At 40.0% G+C, this 14,287-nt stretch overlaps 3 protein-coding genes across 3 annotated transcripts; 1 reads left to right on the top strand and 2 right to left on the bottom strand.

The window, feature by feature from the left end:
- Positions 1-1,943: 1,943 nt before the first annotated feature.
- Positions 1,944-4,386, top strand: LOC103945127 (transcription termination factor MTEF18, mitochondrial). Its single transcript, XM_009355651.3, is given in 4 exon segments — positions 1,944-2,886; positions 2,888-2,973; positions 2,976-3,856; positions 3,858-4,386. Coding segments are annotated over 4 exon segments (1,779 nt in total). The 5' UTR covers positions 1,944-2,386; the 3' UTR covers positions 4,170-4,386.
- A 236-nt stretch (positions 4,387-4,622) lies between these two features.
- LOC103945126 (BTB/POZ domain and ankyrin repeat-containing protein NPR1-like) lies at positions 4,623-7,803 on the bottom strand. Its single transcript, XM_048573802.1, has 4 exons — positions 7,102-7,803; positions 6,125-6,878; positions 5,723-5,920; positions 4,623-5,212 (listed from the first exon to the last, which is right to left on the bottom strand). Exons 1-4 carry the CDS (start codon positions 7,639-7,641, stop codon positions 4,950-4,952), a joined length of 1,755 nt encoding a protein of 584 aa, XP_048429759.1. The 5' UTR covers positions 7,642-7,803; the 3' UTR covers positions 4,623-4,949.
- A 1,401-nt stretch (positions 7,804-9,204) lies between these two features.
- Positions 9,205-11,283, bottom strand: NPR-1 (regulatory protein NPR3-like). The gene is given in 4 exon segments (NM_001302312.1): positions 9,205-9,478; positions 9,569-9,763; positions 9,883-10,636; positions 10,738-11,283. Coding segments are annotated over 4 exon segments (1,761 nt in total). The 3' UTR covers positions 9,205-9,212.
- Positions 11,284-14,287: the final 3,004 nt, after the last annotated feature.

Raw genomic sequence — 14,287 nt, 5'->3', positions numbered from 1 at the left:
TGCGTGCAACATGATTTGGTTGACAACAACAAGTCACTATATGTTCGATGAAATGTCTTAGGAAATAAACTGACTTTTTTTTTTGAGCACTTCGAGCTATGTTTATATTAAAAAAACTTATATTTTTAACACTTGAACCCCCAAATGTTCGAATTTTGGGCTGCCATTGGATAGGACCGAATCAGATGGTAATCATTACTATGAGTGGACCTTAATCAAGCTTATACTATGTTATATAGGAGATAATCCATGGTTGGGTACTTAGCCGGTTGAGGGCATGCTGCTGCATCATGCATGGGGCAGCAGCAGATAGCAGTTTCGAGTAAAACTTGTCTTTTGGTTCAAGTTTCCACTTTTTCAACAACATTGTTGCCCTGTGAGCTCCTTTTTCTTTGTAAATTTGGATTCATAACTGAAAGAAAAGAGGATGAGTAATTGCCGTGGTGGGATTTGGGTTTGGTGTTTTTGGCGTGTAAGGTTGGCTCATAAGGGTTGTTGCAGCGTCACTACAACAAAAAGGGTGCAGATTTATTTTCTTCATGTATTGTTTAGGGTTACATCGGAGTCGAATCCCAAACTAGCCTACTCTCGTTGCCATACTCACCCAACAAGCGCGTCGATGTTGATCGATGCATTTGTATAGTCCATGCGATTAATATGCACTTGATAAAATGAAGCTTGTTGATCAGCTTCCATCAATTGGGAGTGATGATGTTGATGATAATTAATTCTCCTGAGGAGAACCGAAATTGATCATCAGATGGTTAAAGAAACTCAACTTTAGATCTGATCATGTCAAATAGAACATAAAACACTTGGCTAATTATGGAGATAGAGGATAATTAAGTATACTTATTTAGAGTGACGGAACCAACTTTTGAACATGAGATGAGCATTCTTTTTTATTAACAAGATGAACAAGTGTAAATTTTTTCTCTTTAAGAGCACTTCCACCCCTAACAAATATGTTAGCCCAAAGTCTAATTTTTAGACCAACCCCCCGCCACCCCCCCCTTCTCGAAAAAAAAAACCCACTTCACCCCACACAATAGGCCCCCCCCCCCCTCCCAAAAAAAAACCCACTTCACCCCATCCAATAGAATGGCCCCCCTGCCCCAAAAAAAAAACCCACTTCACCCCACCCAATAGGCTAACGCCCCCCTCCAAAAAAATAAACCCCACTTCACCCCACTCAATAAGCTGGCCCCTACCCCAAAAAAAAAACCCACTTCACCCCACCCAATAGGCTAGCCCAAAATGGAGGCTAACTTTAAGCCCAGCACATAATGGATTGAGTAAGAGACATGACGTCAGCCATGTGAATTTCTTTTTTTTGTTGCGCGCACGTGAGCGTGCGTTCCAACATTTAAAAAAAAATGTCAGAATCTTATCGTGGGCCACGTATTTACTTTTGGGCTGTTGGATTTCATTATTTTGAAATCTAACGGTTTAGATTAATTATCTTAATAAAAAAATTATAAAAAAAAGTTGTTTAAAAATACAAAACCAAAGATTAATTAACTTAATAAAAAAGTATAAAAAGTTGTTTAAAAATATAGAAAAAAAAAAGATTATAGATATATAAATACCTAACCATCTTTCACAAAAATTGTACTTTCGGAAAACGACACGGGTGTGATAAGATTAATTAAAAATTATATCCGAAATTAAAAATAAAATTATTTTTAATTATTTTGTAAAAAAATTAATAATATTTTAATACAAATTAACTAGACTATTGCTGAACTCAATTTTTAGGTATGGAGATATACTTGGTCAATTATTGTTCATTGGAGTCAATTACCATTCAATTGGGTGGATTAAATAGACTTTGAGTCAGCTCATTTTTTTGGGGTGGAATTGCTCTAAAAATGAACCGACTGATGACTTTGCAACCGTCCATCATTTCGAGGGTTGTGAAGAATTATAGAGTTATTCCAAACTACCCCTAATCAATAATACAGGCCTTGAATTAATCTCTAACCCTTAAGCCACCCGTGGTGTTGAACAAGTGTAAATTGAGTATTAATTATAGTCTTTGACCCCGAGAATTACAAAATAAATAAATAAATAAGAATATTTGAAAAAAAAAAAAAAAAAAAAAAGGAGGCGGCTAAAACCCCCAAATTCTAGGGTTTATGATAATAGCAGAAACAGAGGCGCACATAGTCCATCTTCGCTTCTCTGGAAAACCCAGACAGGATATAATGAAAGGAACAATAGGGACTTAAATCCCGAGAGGATTCATCCAATCCAAGGTAACCTCTCTTCTCAACTGTCTCTATCTCTTTCAATCTTCACACTCTGCAACTTCCAGTTTTCAACTATTATTGCAAAAATGTGATTCACCCACAAAATTCTCTCTCTCTCTCTCTCTCTCTGTTGTATGCCTCCTTCGCCACTTTCTATGTTAATGAATAGAATCCACAAAAGGGTTTCGAAAATGATTGCCCAACTCAAACACCATGTACCCTTCTCTCCTCTGGTTCATGAAACAACCGCTTCTGTGCAAAACCCGTCGCTCGTTTGGGTTAAAAATCGATACTTTTGGAGTTCTAGGATTGCCCATTTGGCAAGGGTCTCAGTCATGGAGTCCACGCAATCTGATTCTCCAGTTTTGAATCGGGTTTCTCGAAATGCTAGAACCGTGGCTCAGGAAGCCCTTTTCGACTACCTGCATTCTACTCGAAGCTTCAGCTTCATGGATGCCGAGCACATTAGCAAGAACTCCCCAATTTTTCTTCAGAATTTGCTCTCCAAGATAGACTCCGAGAAAGATGTTGCCCGTTCTTTAACACGGTTTCTACGCTACAATCCCGTTAATGAGTTTGAACCCTTCTTTGAGAGCTTGGGTTTGAGCCCGTCTGAGCTGCAATCGCTGCTACCGGCGCTTGATGTTTCTGAGTGATGATCGTGTTATGGTTGATAATGTTCATGCTTTATGCAATTACGGAATCCCCCGTGGTAACATTGGTAAATGTACAGGGAGGCAAGAGAGATATTTGGATATGACTATCAAGTGTTGGCTTCAAAGCTTCAAGCTTATGAAAATTTGGGGTTAAGCATACCAACAGTTATTAAGCTTGTTAGTTGTTGCCCCTTGCTTTTGGTTGGGGGTGTTCATAGCGACTTTGTCAAGGTTCACGAAAAAATGAAGGATATAGGCCTCGGAATGGATTGGATTGGAAGGTATGCATCACATAACAGTACGTACAACTGGAACAGAATGCTTGATACAATGGATTTTCTCGATAGTGTGGGTTATACAGAGGAGCAAATGTGTGCTTTGTTTAAAAGAAATCCTGCATTACTGTTACAAGGTTCTGGGAAGAACGTGTATGTATTGTTTGGCCGGTTACTCAAATTGGGTCTCGGGATGGATGAGGTTTATTCGTTGTTTATGCGAAACCCTCAGGTCTTGTCTGTTAAGTGCATGAAAAATCTTTTGCTGGCAATGGATTTTCTGTTTGAGATTGGAATGGGGGCAGAAGAAATAGCAGACATTGTAGCCGATGACATTGAATTTCTGAGTTCGTCTAGTTTAAAAAGACCTAAGACTTTATGTAAAGAGCTGAAGGTCAAAAGAGTCGGTCTGCTCCAACTTATAACGGAAGATCCACACAAGGTGTTGAGATTGGCTTCAAAGTCCAAATGTAAAACCATCAAGCAAGTAATATCCCCAGTTCCTAGTAATCATCTCGAGAAAACATCGTTTTTGTTGCGATGGGGATACACTGAAAACTCAGAGGAGATGATGAAAGCTCTGAAAAAATTCAGAGGCAGAGGGGACCAACTGCAGGAAAGATTTGATTGCCTAGTTCAAGCTGGCTTGGACTGCAATGTCGTATCAAAGATCAGTTAAACAAGCTCCTAATGTTCTTAACCAAAGCAAAGATGTGCTTGAAAAGAAGATCAGTTGCTTAACAAACAGTTTAAATTATCCGCTCGATTCTCTGGCGGCATTCCCGGCATATTTATGTTACGATATGGAGAGGATTAATCTCCGATTCTCGATGTATTTGTGGCTTAAGGGGAAAGGTGCGGCAAAGCCTATGCTATCCTTGAGCACTCTCCTTGCATGTTCAGATGCTCGATTTGTAAAATATTTCGTAGATGTCCATCCTGAAGGTCCGGCCATGTGGGAAAGTTTAAAATCGCAAAAAGGCTAAGAATTTCATCCTTGTAATCTTGTACGTTTAGATTTTCGCAACGAATCCCGTCTTGTATACTAAATACTTTGACGTAAATTCATTCATGTGCTTCCCTTTGGTTCGTATGGTGCTCAATCTGCGGTTCATGTTGCAGTGGTAACTTTGGTTTCGCACCCGAGAGATATGTTAAGAATTACACTGTTTCATTGATCAAAGAATCCATCTGTTGATTGAAGTATTGGAAATAATAGATCCATTTTACAAGTTTGGCAGCTAAAATCCTGCATATGAAGACATTCACATGCTTCCAGCTCGGACCATTTGCAAAATTTGATCATAACTAGGAAGCATGGACGGAGCCAATTAAGGCTCACTGGGGGCAGATGCCCCCACTCAAGTAATTCGTTTGTTAAACTGCAAACTTCGGTTATATAATATACACACGTTATCTTTGTAGTAAATATATGTATCTAATGTTCAACATACCTTCATATTACTTCACTGCATAATATGAGCAAAAGTGCTCTTGTTCTGTCATTCAAACCAAAAAACCCTATCCCGCCTATCATGTAGGAATATTTTTCTCATCATTTTGCCACTTTCCACTACTAGACTGAAATTTTTGTACCATTGGACTTGTGATACACCATCATTTGAAATCATCCCTATTATCATATTGGGTATTAAGACATCCTATAATATGGTCTTTTTAGATATTTTTCGGGATGCCCCTACTAAAAGAAATTTCTAACTTCGTCCTTATTGGGAGGCCTATGATTCGATACAATTTACATGCCTTCACAAGTTTCTAACCTTTGGACTTGCACCAACTTGTTCCGGTGGCGATGGGGATGACGGAGGCAACCCGTAGACGTTCTTATCAGCTTTGTCCTTGTCAAAGGCCTTTTGTACTTCCTCCTTAAGCTCCAAGAAACGCTGCCTCTTTATTTTCTGCTCGTCGGTGGTGCCCGTCTCAAGGAAGCGCAAATCAGGAAGGTCGCCGTGAATTAACTTATCGAGGACTTCCGAGCAATGTGGAAAATAGTATCGACCCATGCTGACTGCCACAATAGAACACTAATGCTTAGAAGAGAATAAAACCGATGACACTACAAGTACTTTTAACTAGCAGATTCTAAATACTAAATATTTGCTGTTGTGGTTCGACTTATGATGTCTTGTGGAGTGTAAAAATAACTTCCTTGGTTTCATTTCGTGCCTCATGTTACGCAAGGCATGTCAAGTTGGTTAGGAAAATTGTTAATTTGACTGATGTGGCAAAAATAATGGGTTTTTCCGTTTGTTTCCCGTGTTCCACATCAGCCAAGTTAATGATTTTCGTAACACCTTGACCCTTGACGGAATGGGGTAACACGAGACAACTGAAGCATAGGGGCAAAGTCATACAATTGCAAGTTCTTGTGGCAACGCCGGGGAGGGGGGGGGGGGGGGGGGGGGGAGAGGGGAGGGAGAGTTTCGTCAAAGCATGCAAATAAATAAGCCGAAGAAAAGGATCAACCAGAACTCTGCAATTCAACCACAATAATTTATCTGAGAGACAACCATGATACCTGTTTTCACAAGGGATTCCAACCGAGAAAGGAGTCTTTTGTTCTGCACGGTGGGAGTCTCATTCAAATCAACCTCCATCAAATTCCCACTTGATCCTTTCACTGAAGAGATCCCGGCAAACTCAGACGTTGTGTCTGCATGAGCAATCGCCATGGCTAGCTTGGCTTCAGCAGGGAATAAGAATCGGGCAAGTGCCACTGCAATAAATAATGCACTTCAGATTCAGGCCTTATCTAATAAGTGAAGGATATCACGTCAGATACTCAACACACATTAAACAATCAAAACATGAAACATGAAACGCAAAAGGTTGAGATTCAAGTGTTTCTGGAGAAAAATGATACCGACTATGCCACCACAATCCTTGACTAATCAAAGTGAGAGTGTCTTAGAAATGTTACCTCGATTCTCCAGTTTCAGCAATCTCATATGCAGATCATTGGGCGTCATTTGGGAAGATATAGATGCCTCTCCAGCCATTGGATTCCTCAGCATTTCTCTCTCTAGAACATCAATGCAAATTCGGTCTTTGTTTGCTTCTTGCCCCCGCTCTGTTTTTGTATGATAATCCTTTGGCCTTGTCAACCTCCGGCAAATACTAACAGCGCTCTCACCTTCTAAGGTCGGCTCTGATGCACGAGCTCCATTAGACAGAAGCAATATTATAATTGATGGCTCCTTGCGCATCACAGCAATGTGAAGCACTGTAAAACCCCGGGAATCCCGGAGGTTAACATCAGCCAGACCCAGACCAAGCACTTCAGTCACAACTTTAGGATCGCAGTAGGCTGCAGCATAATGGAGCGCATTGGCTTCATCTAAGGTCACATCAGACTCGGTTAAAAGAAGTTTCATAAGTTCAACATCATCGGAGTCCAGTGCCTTATGTATTCTCCTGATTCTCTTTTCACGCAAGGGGTCCACAATCGGCATGTTTGGGTCGCAGTAGTGCTGAGAATTCCGGCGAAGAATTTTAATCTTCTCCACAACCTCGTCAGGAAGTCGTTTCTCAAGAGAGATACTATCAAGATCCGAGTGTGCCACTCTCTCTATACACTGATCAATGAGCTGACTTAACTGACAATGAAACGCCACCACGAGGATTGGGATAACATCATCCGCCAGAGCCTTAACAACAAAATCAGTAAGTTGTCGCTGCCAATACACACAGAACCAAATCAGAACAACCTTCCATTTTTCTTTCCAAATTAATTAGTAATCTGTCTTTGCATTCGAGATATTGGAAGATCCAAGCTTGAATAACGAAGTTGCAGAAACACTTGAACAAATGTGCAATGAGAACTCGAAAGTTGACTAATTTCTCAATGTGATTAAAATGTTTGATCAGAAATTTAGAAAGCAAACAGCACCAACCAACCTGAAGTACTGAAACAAGTTCCCGCATTCCGAAAACCGAAGAGGCACACGTCAACTCCAAAGCAAAATCAATGGCGGGTCGACAGGCTTCATGGCCGCACACATTATGAACGCAGCTCGAAACCTCAACCGGAAAAGCCTTCAGCTTTGCAGTATACACAAACCCCAAGAAAACCACAAACGCTTCATAACCCACATGCCCAAATGGCAGCAAATCACTCAAACAGTACCTAGGTTTTCCTTCTTTTTCGGAACCCCCATTTTCCCGGCTAAATACCTTCGCGAAAACCTCGCTCCTCGAAGCCAAAATACATCGGTGGACGGCAACCGGAACGCCCTCGACGGTGATTTCGGCATCGCTGTAGTCGCCGCCGGAGTCGGCCAACAGCCGGCCCAAATTGGAGCTGAGGTTGGTCAGGCAGGTGAAGTCCCGGGTGGGCGGCGGGGTGTCGGCGGCGGGGGAGGAGGAGTTGGGGGTTACTGAGCCGTTGGATACGTGGGAGGATGAGGTGACGCTCAACGAGGATGATGGATCGGCCATTTTTAGTTTGCGTTAGATTTTAAACATGGAGATTAATGAGATGGATCATCAAAGCTTGATGATTGATGGGGTCACATAAATGCAGGAGGTGGTTGAAGATGTTACTACGAAAATAGTCAACGGCGTTTGAGTGACGATTATGCTTTAACGTTGCTAACGTGGTTCAAGTTTTCCACGTTTATTAACTCCCGGGTTTAAAGCTTAAGTAGTGAGAGAAGTGAGGAAACATGCTAGAATTAGAATAGGATTTAAACATGGAATTATGGGTTAAAAGTCAGATTTAACTACTACCATAATTGATCACTTGTTTGATTTAGGGTGATGCTGCGCTTGCTATCCAGACACCTATTTTTGTCTCACACATTCCTCTTAATTTTCACCTGCCGAATTGAATGAATTGAAGAATATTGATGGAAAAAAATTAACAAAAGTGTGTGAGGTAAAAATTTATCATTGTATAGCACCACCTTTTTGTTTTTTTTTTTTTTTAGTACATCGATATTTTTACACTAAGGGGAGGGGGGGTTCGGCAAAACCAACAGCCTAATGTGGTATCGAATTCGCCATCCACGAGATTCGAACCTAAGACCTTTCACTTTCAAATGAAGAGGAATACTATTATATCGTAGTACTGAGTGATACTCTTTATTTATTAGGAGGGATGGATTATGGAGTTTGGATTTTATTTTTTATTTTTTATTTTTTAGTTTTTTTAAAGGAGACTAATTGATGGCTTCGACATGACAGTCCACCTTTCCAAAGGCCGGAAAGACTCATAGAGGCATTTCAACCTCCCATTGGCCACCATCATGTGATTCACCAAGACATAAATCAAACTCAGAACGTGTCGTGTAAAATACGAGCTTGAAATTCATTCCCAACCACTAGGCCACCTCGTGATGGATGAATTTGGAACTTTAATGTTAAGTATATTGGTGGTGCTACACACACTAAATTCTTGCATTTGTGCACTATATGATGCGACACATTTTACACTATATTACCACTATTTAATCAAGTTCCAACTTGAATTAAAGTATAAATTTAATTAGTGACACATTATTTGATAAACAAATTTAGTGTATCTAATATGATTCTAAGTATATTGAGAAGAAAAATAAGATGATAAATATTTTTAGGCCTAAATCTTAATTATTGAATTTTTAATTAAAATTTAAAGGCCAAAGTCTAGATAAATAAGATAATCTAGAGTTAATTAGAAAAGAAAAAAAAAATCAAATTTAACTTTTTGACAAGTAATATTTATTATGTATTGAAATTGAATACATCTAAATTCATTAAGAGTGTTTTCCTTAAATGCGAAGTTTTGAGTTCAAAAATCTCCTGAGACGGATTTAAAAGAAATATAAAAGTTAATTTTCATTGAACAGATACACCTACTATTCAAAATCATCCTCTACAGAACTACAAAACTAGGATACTTGCTAGTTTGTGCAGTTAACAGAACAATTCACATCTGCCAAGATTTCCCCCTCCGAATATAGCCAACATTTTCCTACGCTTTCGTCAGTAAACCTCCGAAGGCTTATTTGATACAAATTTACACGCCTTCACCGTTCCCTAGCCTTCTGATTTGCACCAATTTTTTCCGGAGATGTCGTGGAGGATGATGAAGACAATCCGGAGAGGTTACACTCGGCCTTGTCCTTGTCAAATGCTTTTTGTACTTCCTCCTTGAGCTCCATGAAACGCCTCCTCTTTACCTTCTGCTCGTCGGAGGAGCCAGGCTCGAGGTAAAACAAATCAGGGAGGTCGTCCGCAATGAACTTATCCAGGACTTCCGAGCAATGAGGGAAATAGCATCTACCCAAACGGACTGCCACAATACGATGAAGCTTAGAACAAATGACTAAATATTATGTAAGTCGACCGCAGTAACAGAGAAAAGCATGCATTTGTGATTTACCTGTTTTCATAAGGGCTTCCAACCTGGAATGAAGTCTTTTGTTCTGCACGGTGGGGGTCTCGTTTAAATCAACCTCCATCAGATTCCCACTTGAGCCTTTCGATGATGATGGCGCAGCAAACTCAGATGTCTCCGCATGGGCAATGACCATGGCTAGCTTGGCTTCTGCAGGGAAAAACAATCGGGCCAATGCCACTGCAATAACAAGTGAAAGATGTCATGCCAGAGACTCAGAGGCACACTAAACCAATCAAACGAAGAAATAGTGTTTTTGAATGGTGTAAATAAAATTGAGAATGTCTTAGGAATCTTACCTCTGTTCTCCAGGTTCAGCAACTCCATGTGCAGATCATCAGGCATTATTTGGGAAGATATAGATGCATCTCCAGCCATTGGATTCCGCCGCATTTCCCTCTCTAGAACATCAATGCATATTCGGTCTTTGTTTGCTTCTTGCCCCTGCTCTGTTTTTGAATGGTAATCCTTTGGTCTCGTCAACCTCCTGCAAATACTAACAGCACTCTGACCATCTGATGTCAGCTCCGATGCACGAGCTCCTTTAGTCAGTAGCAATACAATAATTGATGGCTCTTTGCGCATCACAGCAATGTGAAGCACTGTATAACCCCTAGCATTCCGGAGGTTAACATCAGCGAGGCCCAGAGCAAGCACTTCGGTCACAACCTTAGGATCGCAGTAAGCTGCAGCATAATGGAGAGCATTTGCTTCATCCAAGGTTATATTAGACTCCGTTAAAAGAAGTTTCACAAGCTCGACATCATCCGAGTCCAAAGCCTTATGTATTCTTCGGATTCTCTTTTCAAGCAAGGGATCGGCAGGTGGCAAGTTTGGGTCAGAATCCTGCTGATAATTGCGGCGAAGAATTTTGATTTTCTTCACAACCTCATCAGGAAGTCCCTTCTCAAGAGAGATGTCATCAATATCTGATCGTGCCACTCTATCTATACACTGATCGATGAGCTGATTCAACTGACAATGGAAAGCAACCACGAGAATTGGGATAACATTGTCTGACAGAGCTTTCCCAACAAAATTAAGAAGGCGCCGCTGCCAACACATAGACAATCAAATCAGAACTATTTTCCATTTGTATTACCAAAAGAATGAGTAAATGATAAGTTGCATAGACAGAATAACAGAAGACCAACCTCGAATATCAAAACCAAATCAGGCATTTGGAAAATGGAAGCGGCGTACATCAATTCCACAACGAAATTGATAGCAGGTCTACATGCGTCATGGGCACATACATTGTGAACGCAGGTTGACACCTCCACGGGAGAAGGCTTAAGCTTTCCCGTATACACATAGCTTAAGAAAACCAAGAAGGCTTCATATCCAACATCACCATAAGGCAGAAAATCACTTATACAGTACTTTGGCCTGTCCTCCTTTCCAGAAGACCCCTTGTCTCGCTTGAATAGCTCGCGAAAAAATCCACTCCTAGAAGCCAATATACATCGGTGTACACCAACAGGAATCCCCTCAACTACGATATCAGCATCACTATAATCACAGCCAGGATCAATCAACAACTGCTCCAAACTAGAGCTAAGCTTGGACAAACTGATGACTTCAAGACTTGGCACCGATTCGGAGCCAGAACACGATAAGTTGTGGCTTATTGAACCATTTGATAAATGGGGCGATGAAGTAAAGCTCAGAGAGGATGATGGTTCAGCTGAATGAGCCATTAATCGACTTTGGACCTGTAGAGCCTAGGATGTATGAATGTCAAGCCTAATCACATAGTGCTTGAAGATAGCAAAATCTATAACTAATTCCCTTGAAGAATTAAGACCCCCAAAGCTGTCTAATTCTTCCAACACAAGCTATAGCCTATAGCTCTCAAAATATTATGATCCATCTTATTCGTATGGTAAAAACCTATAAGCAAAAGTGCTTTTGAGAATCGAAAAGCAAGATAAACAGACTACTTAACAAAAGGGGATGATCCAATATGATCACAAAATTTAAATTTACAAGTTTAACACTCAAAATACAAACCTAGCACAAATTGTGATTTTGCTCTTCACTTTTGAAAGGTGGGTTCCATTGAAAAGACTTAAAATACAAAACTATTGGATTAAAACTGCTAATTTCAAGCTTCCAAATTAAAACTGATGAGTTGAAGCTTCCAAATTGGAATTAGAAACAAAATCTAAAATACAAAGCTAGAATATTCATGGTCAAGATCTAACTACAACAATATAAACCAAATATTGGATCCAATATATTATATGATGTGATTTGTAATACTGCACAAAACAGAAACTTTTGCAGATTTAATCAAAAGAGTTGTATAAAAACTAATAAAAAAAAATTTACACATGTACTGTTATTGGCTTCTCCTACAAGTTGTAGTTTTCCTATCAAATCCCACCTGAATTTCAAAACCCATAACATCAAAAGAACTCATCCCAGGAAAATTGTAGCAAACCCAAAATTTCCCAAAACAAGAAGAAGCAAACTTTCAACCATATAAACCAGAACAAAACTCACAGATATCAAATCCCAAGATTGGCAGGGAGGACAGAGAGGTGGGGGGCCAAAAGGGTAGGATTCAATTCAGAGAAACAGGGTCAGAAAGTAGAAAGAGAGAGACAACAGAGAGAAAACAAGCTTTTTTTATGTGTTTTTTTTACAGCGAGAGAGAGAAGGAGCTGAGAAATTTCGTTAGAGGGAGATGAAGTCGCTGTGGTGACGATTGAGATAGCATCAGCGATCCCAGCTGGGGTGAGATGACGCAGGCTCGGTGTAAATTAATGGAAGTGTTTTGTTTTTGTTTGGAAATTACAAAAATTGCAAGTGTGGAAAAATAGAGAGCCATTGTAGGCGCAGTAGTTTATTATTTTGGTTAATCTTTCGCTTTCATCTGTGAATAGAGAGAGAGAGAGATAGAGAGAAGGGGCAAAAGGTTAGAGACGGAGTTGGTGTCGGCCATAGTTGACATACCGTGTGATTCATAAGCAATTGATGTCATCTGTCTGTTTATTTTAAAATGCTAGGATGATAAGATCATCATCAACCGAACGTTGGCTAGATGACTCGTTTTAGATCTCTGGTCTTTGAAAAAAATAATATTTTAATGAACAGTATAGGGTTATATTTCTTACCATCTCCAACCATAGAGCTCGTTTTAATCCTGTCACAAAAAATTATCTCCAATCGAGGACCAAAAGGTTATAGGGTCAAACATAATTTATTATTTAAAAACTGCAACTTAAATTTAAATTCAACGGCTAAGTGACATCAGCTAGCGTTGGATTTAAATATTATTTTTTTTGCTATAAATAGGGTGGATATTGGGTTATAATTCACACACCTTTAAATTCAATCTATTTCAATTCAAGTTTGCAATGAATTCCAACTTTGGATCCTCTTCTGATTCCAATTGGGGTTCTCATCCAATTCCAAATTGGAAGAAAAATGGGCATAGATGAGACGAGAAGATGAGGAGTCTGATGAAGCAGATGAAGTAGATAAAGCATGGCGCAACACACAAAACATAATAGCAACCATGGCTGCGGCCATGGTGTGTCAGCCAACTCAAGAACAACCTCAATAGGGTGGCTTTATTGTTGGCCGCTCTTACAAACCACGAAATAGAGCGATGATGCATGCCAATCTGATGAATAACTATTTCAACCCCAACTCGGTGTACACAAAAGAGGATTTTAGTCGTCGCTTCCAGATGAGGCGTCATGTCTTCGAGCGTTTACTTCATGATGTCCAACATGTTAATCCATACTTTCGACAGAAGCGGGATAGAACAGGCCGTGCTGGTTTCTCACCTCATCAGAAGGTTACTATTGCACTTCGAATGATGGCCTATGGCTCCTCAGCTGATTCGATGGATGAAACCCATGGTATATTTGAGTCTACATGCCTTGATACTCTTGCTGAATTCTATGACACAATGGTTCAGTTTTATAAAGACGAGTACCTTCGCAAGCCAAATCAAGAAGATCTGGATCGGCTCATTCGCAAAGCTAAAGACCGTGGATTTCCAGGCTTGATAGGGTCATTAGACTACATGCATTGGGATTGGAAGAACTGTCCCACTGGATGGCAATGAGGCTTTTGCGGAAGGTCAAGAAAGTTAACAGTTGTGTTAAAGGCGGTTGCTTCGTATGACACATGGATTTGGCATGCTTTCTTTGGAGTCCCTGGATCCCAAAATGACATTACAGTTCTTGAGCATTCACCTCTCTTTAATACCCTGACAGAACGTAAAGCACCTCAACCTGACTACTACATCAACAACCGTCAGTATAATATGGGGTATTACTTGGCATATGACATTTACCCAAAGAGGGCGACACTTATCCAAGCAATTCCAAACCCTGTGAATGACGCCGAAAAGCTGTTTACCTTACACCAAAAGGCATACCGGAAAGATGTTGAGAGAGTTTTCAGTATTTTACAAGCACAGTGGAAGATCATCAACGAACTGGCAAAAGGGTGGAGTCGAGAAAATTTGGACTCCATCATGATGTCTTGCATCATATTACACAATATGATTGTAGAGGATGAGCGAGATGAGTATATTGATAGAGAGTCTGATGACAACCAAGACAATCCAAATAGGTCAAGAAAGGCTTGTGCAAAAATATATGATGGGCCTAATTTGCCTTTCAATCCAAGAACTAGTAGTATCCCTATAAATAAGTACATGAGGCGTTATAGAATGATATG

This window comes from the organism of the source record quoted next, unplaced genomic scaffold, assembly GCF_019419815.1.
Source record: "Pyrus x bretschneideri cultivar Hongxiangsu unplaced genomic scaffold, Pyrus_bretschneideri_v1 Contig7, whole genome shotgun sequence".
NCBI lineage: Eukaryota > Viridiplantae > Streptophyta > Magnoliopsida > Rosales > Rosaceae > Pyrus > Pyrus x bretschneideri.
This window is presented reverse-complemented; position numbering and strand designations above follow the sequence as displayed.

What these genes read in the sequence shown, in the direction of transcription:
- LOC103945126 (XM_048573802.1), bottom strand. Translation starts at nt 7,641, where the DNA reads ATGGCCGATCCATCATCCTCGTTGAGCGTCACCTCATCCTCCCACGTA. An exon ending in AACTTGTTTCAGTACTTCAG is followed by an intron (nt 6,879 to 7,101) that starts GTTGGTTGGTGC and finishes GTGTATTGGCAG; the next exon opens with CGACAACTTACTGATTTTGT. An exon ending in GGAATCCCTTGTGAAAACAG is followed by an intron (nt 5,213 to 5,722) that starts GTATCATGGTTG and finishes CTATTGTGGCAG; the next exon opens with TCAGCATGGGTCGATACTAT.